The sequence below is a fragment of the Anticarsia gemmatalis genome, chromosome 19 (genome assembly GCF_050436995.1).
Source record: "Anticarsia gemmatalis isolate Benzon Research Colony breed Stoneville strain chromosome 19, ilAntGemm2 primary, whole genome shotgun sequence".
Lineage (NCBI taxonomy): Eukaryota > Metazoa > Arthropoda > Insecta > Lepidoptera > Erebidae > Anticarsia > Anticarsia gemmatalis.
Genome location: NC_134763.1, coordinates 4301456 through 4321076, shown reverse-complemented (window position 1 = coordinate 4321076; position 19621 = coordinate 4301456). Strand labels below are relative to the sequence as shown.

Below are 19621 nucleotides of genomic sequence, written 5' to 3'. Positions count from 1 at the left end.
ATCAAACTCCCTAAACCTTTCATTCGGAAGGTAGTTCTTTTTGTATTGTGTGATAAATGACGTGACGAATAAGGGTTATAGATAATATAATTTATTAACAATAACAATTTAAAGATTTATTAGGTTTTCCTCCTTCTGCAACTAATTGTGTAAGAAAAATGTGATGAATGATCAGGCCCATTGACAGGAATAGTTAATTTGATTTATGCTTTGACTAAAAGAACAGTTTAACAAAAGAAAACTATCAACAAACATTTTTGGTTAGAAAGCGTTTACCTTCTTTGATTTTTATTACTTCTATTTAATAACTACGCATTGTCATACATCTCGAGTAAAATGGGGAAATCTGTATTTTATTTTTTATGTTTTTCTTCTGTGACCGCATATATACTTCAACATAGCAAAGAAGAACATACAAATCTAACAAGCTGCGTTGTGAAATTAGTTGAGGAATGGAAAGATAATTATTTTAATGACGTACAGTTAGACCTTACGGCTATGAACATAAATAATGATCTGGACCTGCTTGCACTGCATAAACTGAAAGGCATACGCTTTATTTCCAGAACTTTTTTTTGGGATTCCAAAACTGCATTTAATATGGCTTATTTGATTATGAGTGAAGATTACACTGAACTTAAACGTGGTCTGCTTAAGGTTACAACTGACTTGTTTTGGAACCCCTCTGCACGATTTATTATAATTCTTCGACGTCTTAAGGAATATGACGCATATCGCATTCGGAAGCTTCTGCACAAATATAATATACTTGATATGAAGCTCATATCGTTTTTAAACAAGGACTATGCTGTATATATGGTCAATTCAACAGAAGAGCGATTTTGCAGCAAAGGAGATCGGCTTGTATTTGTGTCGTGGTGTTCAGAGTATCGTCAAAACTATAGTTTATCAACTTTAGTAAATAAAAGTTTGCGAGGATGTCACTTTACATTTTTAGCAAATAACTTATGGCCTTATAACAATCTTGACGGTAAAGAAGGCGAGGGAATCGAACAGCGTATGCTGCGATTGTTTGAACAGAGAGAAGGACTAAGAATAGAATTAACAGTACATCCAAAACTCAATAGATATGGAAACATAAAAGAAGATTACCCACTAGTTATGGTACAAAGAGTAGAAAGAGACGAATTTGACGGAGCAATAGGAGGGCTCCATATGCACTCTGCGGAACATGGAAACATTTCATATACATACCCTTTATTGCTGGATAACAAAGTGTATGTCCTTCCACGAGCACACTCTTTAGGACAGTGGGAAGCTCTTTTACACTCAGCTTATTACACCTGTTTGGTGTTTGGGGTTCTTTTTATATGTTTATGTACAGCAGCTACATTTTTGACAATATTTCCATCACTGAAACGAAATGCATTTCGTGATATTTTGCTCGTACTGGGCTACATGCTGAATAAAACCAGTGTTAAAAATATTCACACTGGATTGCCGCAGAGGATGACTGCCACATGTCTTTTCTTCTTCGGGTTTATAATGCCGTACATAGTACAAGCATTTTTATATAGCTTTTATAGTAACCCGGTACTGGACTACGAGCCAAAAGATTTGAAGAGTATGACCGGCTTTAAACTCATCTTATACACAGAATTTATAAAAGATGGAGTACCTTATGAGAGACACTGTGGTAGTAAATTGAATTGCTTATACGAGGTTAAATACAGTGATGATAAACTTTATACAATAATGTCATCGGCCGATTACGATATATATCATGAGAAGTTAGCTGACGAAAATGGTTTTTCAGGTGTATATCTATTGCAGGAACCGTACAAAGTACTATTACGAACTGTAATTTTGCGTAAGGGATCTATTTTGTTTAATCGTTTCAACGATTTCATATTTCGGATTGCAGCAAATGGGTTGATGAAAAAGTATGCGTGGGATTCATATGTTAAAAATAGGTTGCACTGTAGAAGTAGACCAACGAGACATCATCAACAAAGCAAATTCGTGCCATTGAAGTTGACAGATTTTTATGGTACCTTTGTTATTCTAATTGTCGGGCAATGTTTGGCATTTTTGGTTTTTATTTACGAGCTTTTAGTGTCGGCTCGGAGATCAACTAGCTAAGATGTGTGCCTCTGAATAAACTTTTAATTGTACTAGCTTCTGTCCGCGACTTAGTCCACGTGAAAGATTTTCTGGAGATTTTGACCTTATGTTAATTCTAGTTATAAACTATCTGTGTAACGGATTCATCAAAATGCTTTCTGTAGTTTTGGCGTGAGGTTTTCAAACACAAATACTTACATAGGTTTGATATTTAGAAGCACCACCGCTGTAGTTTTTATTTTCATGGCTAAATGAACTGTTGTGTTGACTTTGTAAATGTGTTTCAAAATAATAAAAGCATAAAAAAACATACTCTGTTTATTATTACCTTCCTATTTTACGTTTACTTTATATTTTACTAGCTGACCCGCGCAACTTCGCTTGCGTCCAATAAGAGCGAATGGGTGAAAATTTTCCTCGTTTTTGTAACATTTTTTACTGGTACTCTGCTCCTTTTGGTAGTAGCGTGATGATATATAGCCTATGTCCTTTCTGGGGTATCAAAATATCTCCATACTAAATTTCATGCAAATTGGTTCAGAAGTTTAGGCGTGATTGAGTAGCAGACAGACAGACAGACAGAGTTACTTTCGCATTTATAATATTAGTATGGAGTATGGAGTATGGATTATAATAATACTAGCTGACCCGCGCAACTTCGCTTGCGTCACATACGAGAGAATGGGTCAGAATTTTCCATGTTTTTGTAACACTTTTTACTGTTAGGTACTCTGCTCCTATTGGTCGTAGCGTGATGATATAAAATATGCTTTTTTTTCACGAAAAATATTCTCAAAATTATTTACATCTCTTAGTATAACGTAGTCGCGCTAAGGCATATCCGCCATTAAAACAGTTGCCATGGCAACGGAATTTTGTTAATTCAATGTCATTATAATATTGATATTTCGCGACTTCGTTGAATTTTCCCGGGAAATGCGTCATTTTCCCGGGGTAAAAAGTAGCCTATGTCCTTTCGCGGGTATCAAAATAACTCCATACCAAATTTCATGCAAATTGGTTCAGTAGTTTAGACGTGATTGTGTAGCAGACAGACAGACAGACAGACAGACAGACAGACAGAGTTACTTTCGCATTTATAATATTAGTATGGATGTGATCACTTGCTTACGTAGAACTAGACAGCTTGTATAAAGCTTTATCCTCATAGGGATATTATATAAAGACTATCTTGTGAACCATATCCATGTTGGAATACATTTTAATGGACAAGCAGACAGATTATTGCGTCTACAAAATTATACTACTTAGTATTGGTTCTATTCTTTACATATACCTATTAATTGGTAAACTTTAAAAAAATAGACGCCTTGGCGTTACATTATGCCTTGCAAAGTTTCAATCTCAGATTCTTCATAAAACAAGCTTGCCAGCCAATCATCTTGTGTTAAATCATGTAAGCATATAAGAAAATATATCAATTTTCAATTTGATAGTAAAAAAGAAGTCATTGAGACCTTAATACCACTGAGACCAAAATGCTCCTGATTAGGTATTTGAGTCGTAAAATTTTCATAGATCAAACGATGTATAGATTTTCAATTGCAAAGAGAGTAACTATTTAAAAAGAATGCTAATGTTGGGAATATGCATCTTAGACACTCTTGCAGAGTGGTTATTTTTTAGGAAAATTCAATATCTGGGGTGATTAATATACGATTTCTTAAAGAACATAATATGTAGATTAGGATCTTTATTGAACAAAAATAATGGCAGTCTAAAACCACATAATGTGTATATAACTAAGTTAGTAGGTATGTCCTGATGATTTATCGTATTTTTTGTTGAAACGGCGTTACTATGGTTATTACAAAATTCAATTAGAATTCAATAACATTTTTGTAACAAAAGGCAGTTTACAAGGTTAACAAAATATTGTTGTATCCTTTATATGCGTTGATTTATGACATATCTAATGGAAGGCTAATATAAAATATTCATATATGTCAGTATAGAAGTAAATTGTATTCAATTGCGTTATGTGTAAATACGTGTAATTAAAATGGAAAATCTTGTATATTTTATTTGTTGCGCAATAATATTTTTACCAACTGGAAAAGCTTTTATTTACGCTGAAGAAAATTATGAAGTTCAAAATCTTACAAATTGTGTCCGTGAATTGTTTCAAGAATGGACTTTCGAGGTTTCTCCGTGGGATCTAACGATTATGAATGCAAGCGACGATATAGACATATCTGCATTTCACAAGATCAAAGGCTTACGAATTATTTCAAGAACGTTCTCATGGCGATCAGATATTTCGAACGTCGCATATTTAATCATGAGTGAGAATTTCCAAGAGCTTAAAATCGGACTGAATAAAGCTACTTCAGATAGATATTGGAATCCAACAGCAAGATTCATCATTGTCCTAAAACATATGAAAAATAAGCAATTGTATGATGTTCGAGATTTCCTACTGGATTATAATATTCATGATATCACTCTACTTACTAAGAGAGAATACGAGTACGCTATTATTAAATTCAATTCAACATCGAAACATTCTTGTATGAATAAAGCACATCTAGTATTTGTATCTTGGTGTTCCGAATATAGTAATAAGAAGAACTTGCCGGTCATTGTGCGGAGCGTCAGTATCCGCAAATGCAAGTTTAAATTCATCTCTCATAATATTTGGCCATTTGCGAATTTTGATAATTCTGGCGTAGAAGGTGTTGAACAGTATTTTATGAATCTGTTTGCAAAACACAAAGAAGTTGACATTGAAGTAAAAGTGCATGGAAAGCTTAATAGATATGGAAATCTCGACCTAGGCTACAAGAGTACCATGCTCCATAAAGTAGAGTTAAACAAGTACGAGGGAGCATTCGGGGAATACATACTTAACAATAATTTTAGCAAGAATACATCATATACGTACCCTTTGGCAGCCGACAATATGATTTATGTATTGCCTCATGCGACGCGCTTAAATCCATGGCGAGCAGCTTTTACACAGTCTATGTACACCAGCATAGTCGGTAGTATATTTTTCGTGATACTTTGTATCGCAGCCGTGTACTTTTCAATATTTCCGGTTCGAGAAAATAATACCATTCGATCTATCTTAGTGGTATTTGGATACATGTTTAACAAAGTAAGTGTCAGGAAAATTCACCCAGGATGGGTTCAAAAACTAATTTTCACAAATATATTGTGTTTAGCTTTTATTCCATACGTACTTCAGGGATATTTGTATTGCGTAGCCACTCGCCCAATTCGGGGCTTTGAACCAAAAACTGTAAAACAATTAAAAGGATACACGCGATCTGTGTACTCAGAATTTCCAAGATATGAACCAAATATGGGTGAAGACTGTGGAAGTCGGTTGAATTGCTTACTGCAAGTGAAAAATAATAGAGATAGACGCTTTTATACGATTATTTCAAATTCGTACTTTTGTACCTATAGCGCTAAGTTAACTAATAAGCAATGTAAAATGGAGGTATACTCATTGAAGGATACTTACGTTTCAGTATTGCGAACGATATATTTACGTCGCGGCTCGATACTTATTAAACACATTGATGATTTTTCACAAACCTTGACTGCAGGCGGTATAATGATGAAGTACATTACAAACTTGTATCATAAAGACTGGTTGAAGTGCAAGTCACACCACAAATCTGAGCATAGACCAATAAGATTGCAGGATTTGTCTTACGCATATATCTTTCTAATTGTTGGCTACTGTTTGTCTACAATTGTTTTAGTTTGTGAGCTTATGGTCGGTGTACGGTGTGTGCGTGTTGTGTGAATTATATAGCTATTTTGATATCGTACGGGAAAATAGCAATAATATTTGCACTCTTACGTATAATATTTGCAATTTGCTTCATATCTTCATATTGGATATTATGTCACGGTTTTGGCCCACCTTATCTTATATTGAGCAAAAGGACACCTGGTTTTATGGTGTCTATGTGTAGGAACACAAGAGTAGTAAATATTTCTCCACGTTAAAAAATATCGTGTAAACAACCATCATGTTACCTGTATTTAGAAACTAGTAAATTAAAAACTTAGGCAAGAAGATTCTATGGAATTGCCGCAAGGTCATAGAATTTATTATTACATTCGTAGCGTTATTTTTCTTTATCAATCCATTTTGAGCATCGTCTAGTGTGTGCAAAATCAGTAGAAAGTAATTTTAACTTTAAGTCTATTTTGTGAATAACATACACGTAAGTAGAATGGAACATGTTGTGTTGAAAATGGTTTGCTATTAATAAAAATATAAGAATTAAGGATATCAAGGCATTAGTGTGTATCACAATTACTATTAGAAAAGAGGTGTTTTGCTTCAGAATTTAAAACTATGTTTTATGTCAGATTTGTGTGTTTCTTCTTGTAATACATTAAACAAATAACAATATTTTAATGAGTTTTATTCTCAAATATATTTATTTGAACTTGTTAATGAACATGTCTAATATCTGCTTGGAGGCTGTCGGTTGATCAGTGGGCGCCATGTGACCCGCACTACGGACCATCACGTCGAAAAAGTTTCCACTGGACTTGATATATCTGTAATGATTATTATTTCTAGATATATAATATATAACCATGTAGATATTATGAAACATTCTTAAAATATTTTGTATTATTATGTATAACCAAACGATTGTTTTCTATATCGAAAGGTGAAAAAATAGAATATAATTGAGATATACTTACGTTCTGATATTAACGAATTAATGTTGAGAACAATATAAATAGATTAGAAAGTTAAAAAACAGTTTTGCTCCACATAACACACCTCCGCCCAAACCCCTTATAGGGTTTAATACCACAATTTAAAATATCTCCTTAAATTCTGTGTTTTGAAAGTCCATTTTAATCTAATTATAATAGATTTGCACTCACGAGTTAATTTTGAGGGTGTTGTTTTTATCAATGATAGGTATTCGTTTAGCCTTCAAGTAATCCTGTTGGCCCGACCATTTAAGACTTTGGAAGGTATTCACTGAGAGAGCATACGCCACGATTACGTCCAGCTGCCCGCTAAAATAGTAAAGACAAATTATAACGAAGATAAATTAATTAACATGATAGAACCCGTAAATTAATATCAATAATTAGATCATTAAAAGATTAAGTACTAGCCTAAAATAGTTTTGCATGCCAAATCTACCCCTACTTAAAATATGTCTTTTTATTATTCAGATGAAAATCTTAGATTCACTGAAAATTTGTGTATTTTTTTTATTTTATCAATGTTTAACCTGCTTTTTGAAAGCTCGACACAGTTTACTCTTTATATACAACTAAGCGACTCCTGTTTGCCAAAAAATAACGTTCATCAGTTTCTACAGGACGCTTAAAATGACTCAATAATATTTCGGTAGAACGGGGCTACTTTTGAATACAGGGGATATATTAGAATTGAAAGAAATGGGCATGTTTAAGGTCAATTTCACTACCTAAAATGCTACAATTTTGTTCGTAGCGATATTTACTACCAACAACTGGAAAACAGAACTCGTTGCTAGCTTTTCATGCGAGCTATTTACTCTTTTCTATAATCAAGCTAACCCCAAATGTTCCTAAAGTAATCCCATTATACGTTACCTGTAACTCATGACTCCGTAATGTTCCAACAATTCTTCAAGCCATGGTTTAACAGTCTTATACATATCATCCCATAAATATGCATGAACTATTTCATCGCAACTGTGATACTCTGTCCTTTTAGCGTGAAGAGCATCTTGGATTTCTGGTCTCCTCAAAAATGGTAGGTAATCTCCACCTATATCATCAATGCCATCTTGTATGTAATTATAGAAATTAACGCCCGGTGCGAATTTTTGCAATAAGGGAAGAACTTTTCGTGCTAACTGTAAAATAAAATAAACCCTATTTTATTTATTGGGTAGTTACTAATGAGGTAATTTTATAACTTGCTTGTTTTAAAAAAAAAAATCAAGACAAAATTTTCAAATAGTATTAACCGAAAGAAGCTTATTCAATAGTAGCAGTATTAAAGGACGAAAAAATCTAAATTGGGTTTTATTACCTCTTTGAATCCGCTTACGTTGTTTTCGTCCCATAGTTTCCTGGCTTTTTCTTCAATCTCATGTATTTGTTGAGCCTGTTCTGGGTCAACTAGTCCTATTTGAAGAGCGAATTCTGCATAGTGCATAAGTGTTGGCGGATCTGTCCATCCGTTACCGATCGCTAAACCCTGAAAAGTTACCTACGAATTCACTAACAGGTCTCGCATTAAATTTAGACACCTAATATTAAAATTAAAATTACTAATATAAAAAACGAGATAATCTGACCTTAAGATTTATAGGCAAAGAGTCGTTCTTGTTGTGATGTATGTAATGTCCAAAGGCGGGAATATATTTGCCGGCGTACGACTCTCCGGCTAAAAACAGCGGCGCTGGTCTGAGCTCCGGAAATACTTGCAGGAACTGTTGGATGAAGCTTAGGAGACACTCTCCCACCTACGTATTAAAAATATCAAAGTTCGGTTGAATAACTACGAATAAATTTTGGAATAAGAAAACATGGCGTGTCTACTAACCATATCTTCGTTAGTTGTATACTCGTCTGTTTCCGTAAAGCTGAATCCAGTACCAACAGGGTTGTCGATAAATAACAAGGAATAATCGCTCCCCCATGATATGGGCATTCGTTCCACTAAAAACAAACAATATATATTAATTATACCCTTATAATATTCTATAGTAAATGTAAGAATAGGTGCTTAGAGAACTGAAATGCTACAAAAATGTAAAGTAGGAAGCCAATCTTTAAATGAGTATTAATAAAAAGAAGTCTTTATATGGTAGAGTTAAGCAAATTCTTAGTGAATTATTCGGAATTAAAATAAGTGATAAAAGTACTTGTTCCATTTTTCAGTTGAATTGGACCAATCTCTTCAAATAGGCCGAACAACGAAGAGCACCCAGGGCCGCCTTGTAGCCAGATTATCAGCGGTGTAGTTTTTAACGGAACTCCTTGGGCAGGGAAGTACCAGAAGAATAGGTGCCATTTTTTATTTTCGTCCACTGTGAAATAACCAGAGTGACTTGGGACCCCAGCGAAAAGAGTTGGGTCCACTACGGAAAGATTCCTTGCTTCATCTATTTTGCCGTTCTGAATATAGGGTGTCAACAGTAAAGGGCCTTGTTGGCGGTCTTCTTGGGGAAGAACTTTGGCGAACCCGTAGGCACTGGAAAGAAAATTTATTGAAAAAATATACCTAGTCAAATTAGAATTATTTTTTCTTACAAATACCATTCCCTAGCCCTACTATTATTATTGTCATACTTTGCTGAAAGTAAGACAACTATTATGAAAATATATTATTCATATTACGACCGTAATCAAAAAACTATTATAGGTAAGCTGCCGGAGAAATCAATCTTTACTTATAAAGGTTAGTTTAAAAAATATATTTACCAAAGCAACAGCACAAAGTAAACCTCAGTATGCATTGTTGGTGGAAGTGCGTCAAAATATTTTTCTTTAGTATTTATTAACAGTTTTATCGGATTCATGAATGTGGCTTAGTAATAATTTGTACATTATTTTAATTTTTTATGAATTATATTGTAATGATAACAATATCATAGTTTGCATATTTACAGTATCTATATTAACGTCAATTGCAACAAGGGGCTATTCTGACGTAAAGCAATTTAAGTTTCACCCGTTTTCAAGGTGCAGCGTCATTCAAATCATATTATACCATTAGCCATTTCTTTTTAGGGTTCGGTGTAAAAATACAAAAGACGGGACGTTGTTACTAGCGTCCGCTGCTCGTCTTTCTGTCTGTCTGTCACCTATTCCGTCATATTTTTTAAATACTCTCATAAAATGTTGTGTTCACAGATGATGTACTTATGTTAGTGTTATAACACCATATAGGTACTTGCTAAAAACAGGACTAAACCGTTTTTTAAGTAGGGCCATACAAAACGTGTTTCTTTTTAGTTTTTTTTTATTCATATGGAGCCCTGTGTGCGAGGTATAACTTGGCAGGTTTTTATTTATTTTTATAATATTACTATAGGCAGAGGTGTATAAAATAAATCCGCTTTTTGCCATTAATATTAAACAGAACCGACGCGACGGCAACGGGCGGCCCCTGTCTTTTCATTTTGAGGGTTCCTTCTATCTATGGTCTAGATTTAATGAAAACTCGGTAACATAGTTAAATCGGCTGCTCACATCGTTTATTCGATACCCCCTATTATCTCCTTTCCGTTAATGACATAGAATATAGTTTAAGCCTCATTTCCTCTATATTTTTTATGAAGAATTTGAATTTGCTTGGAATTCGTAAACTCATGCTTTCGATCTAAATGAATAATGTCCTTTTATAAGTCGCTATTTCGGGAGTAAGGAACAATCATAGGTCATAATATTTTTGTGCCACATATTTATGTCGCAATAATAGACTTAAAGCAAATATAACGGAGTATAATTTATTGATGAAGTAAAATTATTACAAATATGACTGCATTTATTTAAACTTGCTAGTAAACATATCTATAATCTGCTTGGAGGATCTCGGTCTTTCCGCGGGCGCCATGTGACCGGCACTACGCACCATCACGTCCCAGAAGTTGCCACTTGCTTTGATGTAACTGAGAAAAAGAAACACTTAGCTTTGGTCATTCATTATCAGTTTGCTATAATATCTATAGTCCGACAACTTAATAGACTGCCCTAGAATACAAGATTTTTCTAACAGCTAATTAATATGAGTTCCAATAAGAGCTGAAGTCACAATAAATCCGCCGTCCGCTGCATAAATCTGCAAGTTAATATCGATTTCAGTTCTAGATTTTTTAGCCTCTGCCAGACGCTCACGTCGCATTCAAGGCTCTCTAGTATGTTGTCTTTAGGTCTTCAACCAGTCAGGCAAAGTCTGACAACCACTCTTACGGAGGAGTATCGGATGCCCAGGTTAACTGGGTTGCGGATCGGAGTCGTGCTATGTAAGACGAGACTGGAAGCCGACTTCAACATAGTTGGAAGAAATACTTTCTTGATGATGTCTACAAAGTATACTTAACTAACTTATTGGCACTTACGAATTAACTTTATTTTTGTTAGACTCGTCATAGATAGGAACCCTTTTAGCATTGAGGTAATCTTGTTGTCCCGACCACTTGATACTTCGGTATGTGTGCACTGAGACTGCGTACGCGACGATCAAATCCAGTTGACCGCTGTATGTTTGAAACAAAGATATATACAACACATTAATTATTTAATAAATGACGAGAATTCATTTCGCTTTTTTATTTTCGCTTCTTAATGTTTCTAATAAAGATTTATTCAAATATTTTAGATACTTTTCAGTTCATACCTTTCGAAATGATATGAACAAAAACGGTGAGTCCAAATTTAAGTTGGCAGCAGTGCAACCAAATGCTGATATTGTCTGTGCCTAACATCCTCCATTCTATGAAGAAAGAGCCCTTGGCAGTAACGGCCAGTAGATTTCTTTTTGGAGATATTATACAGATGTACGGAGACATAAATTAAAAAGTAAAGACAATTACCTGTAACACATAACGCCATAATGCTCCACTAATTCTTCTAGCCAAGGTTTAACGGTATCATAAAAGTCATAACGCAAGTTGTGATAAACATCAGAGTTGTGGTCCGTAAATGGTCCGAGCTTAGTATGTAGAGCATATTGAATTTCTTCTTGGTTTAATAATCTATTAAACTCCAATGGTGTTATATCTTCAAAGACATAGTTATATTGGTTTTTTATATCAGTAGTGTTTAACAATAAACCATACGCTTCACCCCATTTCTGTCAGCAAATGCAAAATAATGTAATATGAAAAACGTTTAATTCGTTAAAAGTCCTTGTATGTATTGATATTCGTCGCATTGTCGATGCATTATAAATAATATTTGTCATTTATTTATTTTTTACCTCACGGTACATGCTAAAGTTGTTTTCTTCCCAATACTTTCTTGCCTCGTCCTCAATTTTATGTATCTTTTCAGCTGCTTGCGGATCTATAAGGCCTGCTTGTAGCGCCCACTCCGAGTAGTGGAGCTGTGTCGGTGGATCAATCCATCCATTACCAATCGCCAGACCCTGGAGTTTAGTTATAAATTAGATTACTACTTTATCTATACTAATATTTTAAATTTTTGAGTTTGTTTGTTGGTTTGAACGCCCTAATCTCAGGGACTACTGGTTCGAATTGAAAAAATATTTTACTGTTTATTGAGGAAGACTATAGGCGGAGGTGGAGCACCAGTAAAATTGTTTCAAAAGCGGAGAAAATTAAGACCTATCCTCTCTTTTTTGACGCTAGCGAAGCGAAGCGCGAGTCAGCTAGTCTTAACTAAAATGTTACCTTTAAATTTATAGGCATAGAGTCGTTCTTGTTGTGATGTATGTAATGTCCAAAGGCTGGAATATATTTGCCGGCATACGACTCTCCGGCTATAAACAACGGCGCTGGTCTGAGCTCCGAAAATACTTGCAAGAACTGTTGCATGAAGCTGAGGAGACACGCTCCCACCTGTGAGTGGATTTAAATGTCTCACTTTTATAGCGTATTCTGTATAAAAAAAAAACTTATACAGTGCATTTTGTGCTATAAAACATTATTTTTGATTTGACGGTGATTTTTTGTTACATTTATCACTAACCATATCCTCGTTAGTAGCGAAGCCTTCTTTATCATCCACAAAGCTGAATCCAGTACCGACAGGGTTATCTATAAACAGTAACGAGTAGTCGCTTCCCCACGTAATTGGCATTCGTTCCACTGAAAGAAACATTCAATAAAAAATCTATAATAATATAGTCTTTTCGTTCATCTACGCAAGGGAGCCGTTACCGTTACCATAAGTTACCTTTTCCATCGCGATACTGTATGGGACCTATCTCTTCAAATAAACCGAATAATGAAGAGCCTCCTGGTCCACCTTGTAACCATATTATCAATGGAGTACTTTGTAAAGACGTATCATCTTTTCCTTGAGCAGGAAAGTACCAGAAGAACAGGTTTCCATTGCTAGTCTTGTTGACAGTGAAGTAGGCAGCATGACTGTTGACACCAGCGAACAAGCTAGGATCCACTGCTGATAGTTCCTTAGCTTTTTGTGTTTCTCCACTCTCTATGTACGGTGTCAAAATTAAAGGTTGCTGTTGAGAAACAACCTTGGCTGATGTTGTGCTGAGGCTAAAGAAATATTTTATTACTACATTATCTTATTTCTGGTTGAAAGAATGTTCTGAAGAGATTTTTTATTAAGAATATTAGTTTTTTATTCATGCTACGCTACGTAAGACAGTGGCAGTGGGACGAACTATCTGGAGATGTTACCCCGGAGGCTGCAATATAGAGTTCTTAAAAAATGGCAGTAAAACGTTTTTAGAGGGTTGGCAAGGCGCGAGAGACATCGCTCATAGGCTGCAGTGGCCCTTTACCATTAGGCGGGCCGCATGCATGTATGTCACTACAGTAAAATAAAAAAAAAAAAACGCAAAGTTACTCACTTACCATAGTATCGCCAACAAATATAGTTTCGTGAACATTGTTGGTAGACGATAAGAATATGCCATTGAAATTCCATGTGTTGGTCATTTATAAAATTTTATTTATCAGCTATGCGTATTTAAAATAACTCGAACCGTCAACGTGGTTAAATAGTTAACTTTTATTGAGTTAAGTGGAAATGGAATGTCAAGGTTGCACCTTAAATTGAACGTAGGTATAATGTACCCTACAAAACATAAGTATTTAAGTATTTATATAATTTTTCGAATCAAAATAAGAATAGAACCTAAATTGCGCTGGGATAGCTCGATTACCTTAAGTTCCAGCCTGTATGGTTTGTAATGGGTTAGTAAAAAATAAAAATCATAATTATTTTATTCAAAAATATTTATTTATTTGAATTTGTTAATGAACATGTCTAAGATCTGCTTGGAGGCTCTGGGTTGATCAGAGGGTGTCATGTGTCCCGCACTACGCACCATCACGTCCAAGAAGTTGCCGCTGGCCTTCATGTAACTGAAATAAAAGGACCTTGTTAAAAATACGATATCGGTTATAGATCCCATTGATTATTTTCCCGTGGGTATATGTCTGTCCAGACAATAAAAAAGAATACGTATGAAGTCACGGTGTGGTACATTTTATTTCAAACTACTGCGCTTATGCTACTGCGATCATCACTTTGTATCTTAATGCATTGTAACTAAGTCAACTATAATTTTTTAAACAAAATGTATACGTGTCTTTTATTTTTTTATAATCTGATTGATGGATTTATCGGAATTTCAGTTTATTCTAGAAGAAGAAATTTCATTTCTTTTTCGTGACGTTAAGGGCGTCTCACTGGCTGAATAAAAAAATAACATACGTAATTATATATATGACTAGCTGACCCGCGCAACTTCGCTTGCGTCACATAAGAGAGAATGGGTCAAAATTTTCCCCGTTTTTGTAACATTTTTCACCCGTACTCTGCTCCTATTAGTAGTAGCGTGATGATATATAGCCTATAACCTTCCTCGATAAATGGACTATCTAACACTGAAAGAATTTTTCAAATCGGACCAGTAGTTCCTGAGATTAGCGCGTTCAAACAAACAAACAAACAAACAAACAAACTCTTCAGCTTTATAATATTAGTATAGATAAAATAACATAGTTTATGTAATAGGTACTTACGAATTAACTTTTTCCTTATTCGTTTCATCAAAAATTGGGATTCTTTCAGCTTTTAAGTAGTTTTTACGTCCTGACCAGTTGAGACTTCGGTATGTGTGCTCGGAGAGTGCATACGCCACGAGCACATCTAGTTGACCGCTACATGTTTCAACATAAATATAGTTTTATTATTTAATATACATAAATAAATACTGTTAACCAGCGTTTGAAGAGATTGGTAATCTGTAGTGCAGGTCCTCTTATTGCAGACATCGGGCTGTCATAAGAATTCAGCAACAAAGACATTTATATGATCAAAAATTTTATTTAAGAAACGAATTTGTTGCCATTCTGTGTGAGAGATAAACTACTTTAATTAATTTTAGAAAAAAAATGTGATTAATGGATAAAACCACATAGGTAGTATATTTAAATTCAAGTGGCAATTTTATAGATATGACCATAATAAGGAATATTATAATTTACCTGTAACACATAACACCATAATGTTCCACTAGTTCTTCTAGCCATGGTTTAACGGTATCATAAAAGTCATTAACTAGATAGAAATAGACCTCGTCGTTCGACGCATTGTATGGACCTGCTTTCGTATGAAGTGCATATTGAATTTCTCGTCTGTTTAAGAAATTTACAAATTCTTCTCGAGGCGTCGAATCAGAAACATAATTGTAATAGTTTTGTAACTGCGTAATGTCTGTTAATAAAGTAAACGCTTCATCTGCTTTCTAGAATAAATAAAACAAACATAAATAAGCAATAATAAATGTAACACAATGTGTATACAATATATTATATATTAGCCATAGATATATAAAATTCATATATAATTTGTAACAATTGATATAGAGCGCCATTGTCGCTAACAAACTGTTTCACAGTTTAGCGATATTTGTGAAAATGTAAATTTTATTGTTCTCATTGAATAAATGATATAAAAAAACGCTAATTGAATAACTAGAGTACATAAAATCCAAACAAGAAAAATTATAAAGAACCATCTACAAATGGTATTATTGATGATTGGCTTACATTACCTCAGAGTATTTGTCGAAATTTTGTTCCTTCCAATATTTCCTCGCCATCCTCTCAATTTTGTAAATCTTATCAGCTGATTCCGGATCTATAAGGCCCACTTGAAATGCCCACTCAGAATAATGCAGTAGTGTCGGAGGATCAGTCCATCCGTTACCGATTGCCAGTCCCTGTGGTCCACATTTTAGAAGATTAGTTTAAATAAACAAGTATCAAATATTATTGGACGACTCACTCATGGTCATTTTGATTTCAAACTAAGCAGAGCTTGTAACCAAATAACTGATAAACATACTTCTAAATATTTACTTATATAGATACATTGACAACCAGTCCCAGTTGTCCCGGGTGGAATTCGAACCCACAACACGCGGTGCTACGGTTATTGCGGTGAGCTGGCCACTTTAACCACTGCGCTAAACGTGCAATTCGTAATTTAAGACGTTGTTGACGAGTGTTATTTTTAAGTCTTTAAATACTTACCTTTAGGTTAATGGGAAACTGTTTTTGGTTGTGGTGTATGTAATGTCCAAATGCGGGGATATATTTGCCGGCGTATGACTCGCCAGCGATAAACAGCGGCGCTTTTCTGAGCTCCGGAAATACTTGCAGGAACTGTTGGATGAAGCTAAGAAGACACGCTCCCACCTGCGTATTATTGTTTTTTAATAAAAAATAATTATATTAAAGAACAAAAAAGTAGGTTGAACGTTGAGAGTCTTAATTTATAATTGTATTGCATGTGACAATACACATTATAACCAAGCGTCACCCCAGAAGTAATAGCATTTCCTATGGCAAATACTTTGCCGTAACAATGTTAGAGCTGTTGTAGACTGTCGAGCAAGGGTTCACATTCTTAGGTTGAGTTAAGCGGAGGACGACGTCACAAGTAAGTATTAATTTACTTACCCCCGGTTTCTGAGATACATTTAGCGGTAGTTTATCTATTCAATAGTGTCAAAACTCATACAAAAAAAACGCTTTTGAATAGATAAACTACTGTTAAATTTACTCGAAACCGGGGGTTAGTTATTGTTTACTGCGGTTGAAATGTAGTAAATAAAAAGTATTCCCTTACCATATCCTCGTTAGTAGCATAGCCTTCTTTGTCATCTAAAAAGCTGAATCCAGTACCGACAGGGTTATCTATAAACAGTAACGAGTAGTTGCTTCCCCAAGTAATTGGCATTCGTTCCACTGAAAGAAACAGATTAATAAAAAAAAAAATGTTACGTCAATTTATTTGGCCTTTCTACGAGAGTTATATTGTTACTAACCTTTTCCATTGTTAAACTGTATGGGACCTATCTCTTCAAATAAACCGAATAATGAAGAACCTCCTGGTCCACCTTGTAACCATATTATCAATGGAGTACTTTTTAACGCGGTTGCTTTTTTTCCTTGAGCAGGAAAGTACCAGAAGAACAGATTTGAATTGCTAGTTTTGTTCACTGTGAAGTAGGCAGCATGACTGTTGACACCAGCGAAATATTTGGGGTTCACCGTTGATAATTCTTTTGCTTTTTGTGTTTGCCGGCTTTTTATATATGGTGTTAGAATTAAAGGCTTTTGTTTTGATACCTTTGCCTGTATTGTGCTGAAGCTAAGTGCGCTGAAAATATAAAAAATATATTATTACGGTATGAAGTCTGCATTGGAAAGGATTTAATTTAGTCAGTTAACTTACCAAAGCAGCGCTAACAAATAAAGTTTGGTATACATTGTAGATAGAGAACAAGCAATTGATACACTAAAGGTAACTCAATTTGACAATATTTTTAGCAACGTAGAAACATTATGTCTTTGTATATTCCTATAGGTACAGGGATAATTCTTAGCCAAATAGTTAACCGTTATTGAACGAAATTCAAGAATGTGTGTTGGATTATATAGTGTCCGGTTAATGCGTACACAACGTTAATTACCTATCAAATTCCCGCCGATGAAGTAAGGATCCGATTTATTTTCTGTGTTGTCCAAAGTGGTTGTAAACAAGGAAACTTAGTTTCGTTACACTATTAATTGCTTCTTCGGGATTGTCACACCGCACATAATTCATGACGTATTTTAATTTAACAATAACATGTCTTTTACAAAATGTTCGTTTTATTTTGCCCTCACACCAACGGAAAAAACGTCGTAATTTAGGAACAGTCAGCTACAAAAGTAGTTTAACAAATTTATATTCTTAAAACCTCTTTAATCGATGAGTAAGTTTAATAAGTATATAAACTAAAACCAATGAAATTAAATGGAATTAAAGAGTTCAATCAATGTAAAAGGTTTTTTTGAGGAAATAAATATACATCTTCACAGTTTCGGGTTTCGAAAAATTCAATATATTAGGTCGGGGAAAAAGTTTTTTCGCATTATAGTATGTATGAACTTGTAATAAAATCTTTTCTCTACACAAAAGAGCTCGATATTTGGGTACCTCACGAGCTCACTGAAAGAAACTTAATGAACTAATCTGTCGTCACTATTTCGTGACGACAGATAATCGTATAGTTTTAAGTGTCGTGGCTTATATGATTAAATGAAGGTGTTCACATATAAAACGGCACAACTTACTGTCGTCTACGACATTTTTTGCTGTGACGACAGATTATCGTGACAGTGGGGACGGCTAGAGATGACAGTCGTCCAACGATAAATTAATCGTTACGACATAGTGGGAACTTGCCCTTAGGGATTTTAATTCTTCTTTACTTATTATTGCAGGCGTGAGCTTCGAAAAAGTTCCGAGCCCTCAATTTATGAATTACCTATGTCAAAAAAATATACATTATACTTGCATACTTAGGTCTGCAAAATAAATTCGTAGTTACTTGATTAAGTGCTAGTTTCTGCTATTATTTAGGTAAATACCTAATAACACAGATGTGGTATTAGGTATATACCTGTATCATATAGAGCAGGCACTAGGTATACTTCAAAATAAGTACCTAATTCAATTCAAATTTCAAAGATGAATACCGAAATGAAGTCATTTCCTGTTTGAAAACGTGTCTCGTTACAGATACAATACACCTATTTATAATTAATGACTATTTTATATAACTAATAGGCACATAACAATATAATTCCGTTTCCTCAGTTCGTTTTATCCTGTCTCATAATAATTCAATAAGAACCAAATCAGGGTCTAGCCGCCACGGATTGTTTTGCATAATATTGAAAAAGTTGGAAATGATTTCGCTTTATAAAACGAGAGATAAGAAAACCAGAATACGATTTAAATTTGTTTTTGGGCATAAGAAAACGTTTCATGACTTAAGAGATATATCTTTCTATGATTATAAATTCTAAGGTTTGTCTCTACTTATATTATAAAGCTAAAGAGTTTGTTTGAATGCGCTAATGCTTTGGAACTACTAGCACGAATAGAAGAACAGAAAACAGTTTTAAAATACAAACATATCGAGTACCTACACAGATTATTATAAAATCCTGATTACACTGTACAGACATATTGTAAAATTCTTGTTGTAAGTATATAATTGTTTATAATATAATAAATTAAGATAAATAATTTTCTTTTCACGAATGTAATGGAAACGTTATTTCTAAAGATTATCCTAGTTTAAGCTGCTTACCTTTTGAATTTGGTGTCAATAAGATCTCTTTCAAAACGGACAATAGTTGTAAATAAATTGTAAGCTGAATATAAATCATCAGGCACTTGAATTTCCTATCCTACAGTTGCGTTTTGTTGATAATAAAATACCTATTTACAAGGAGAGACGTTCACTGTTCAGTAATAGTTTTATAAATTATAACTAAAATGTCACTTTGTTGCT

The 19621-nt window shown here is 34.3% G+C and overlaps 4 protein-coding genes across 4 annotated transcripts; 1 reads left to right on the top strand and 3 right to left on the bottom strand.

Annotated features, from left to right (window-relative positions):
- Positions 1-1020: 1020 nt before the first annotated feature.
- LOC142981276 (uncharacterized) lies at positions 1021-2103 on the top strand. Its single transcript, XM_076127072.1, has one exon. It carries the CDS (start codon positions 1021-1023, stop codon positions 2101-2103), a length of 1083 nt encoding a protein of 360 aa, XP_075983187.1.
- A 4387-nt stretch (positions 2104-6490) lies between these two features.
- On the bottom strand, positions 6491-9615 carry LOC142981147 (vitellogenic carboxypeptidase-like). The gene is made up of 8 exons (XM_076126844.1): positions 9523-9615; positions 8964-9292; positions 8642-8757; positions 8394-8561; positions 8126-8293; positions 7681-7946; positions 6976-7113; positions 6491-6636 (listed from the first exon to the last, which is right to left on the bottom strand). Exons 1-8 carry the CDS (start codon positions 9555-9557, stop codon positions 6513-6515), a joined length of 1344 nt encoding a protein of 447 aa, XP_075982959.1. The 5' UTR covers positions 9558-9615; the 3' UTR covers positions 6491-6512.
- A 914-nt stretch (positions 9616-10529) lies between these two features.
- Positions 10530-13664, bottom strand: LOC142981130 (putative serine carboxypeptidase CPVL). The gene is made up of 8 exons (XM_076126820.1): positions 13611-13664; positions 12961-13289; positions 12754-12872; positions 12456-12623; positions 12023-12190; positions 11637-11896; positions 11163-11300; positions 10530-10712 (listed from the first exon to the last, which is right to left on the bottom strand). The coding sequence occupies exons 1-8, from the start codon at positions 13643-13645 to the stop codon at positions 10589-10591; spliced, it is 1341 nt and encodes a 446-aa protein (XP_075982935.1). The 5' UTR covers positions 13646-13664; the 3' UTR covers positions 10530-10588.
- A 293-nt stretch (positions 13665-13957) lies between these two features.
- Positions 13958-17617, bottom strand: LOC142981102 (putative serine carboxypeptidase CPVL). Its single transcript, XM_076126786.1, has 8 exons — positions 17509-17617; positions 17099-17433; positions 16900-17018; positions 16302-16466; positions 15821-15988; positions 15252-15511; positions 14787-14924; positions 13958-14123 (listed from the first exon to the last, which is right to left on the bottom strand). Exons 1-8 carry the CDS (start codon positions 17541-17543, stop codon positions 14000-14002), a joined length of 1344 nt encoding a protein of 447 aa, XP_075982901.1. The 5' UTR covers positions 17544-17617; the 3' UTR covers positions 13958-13999.
- Positions 17618-19621: the final 2004 nt, after the last annotated feature.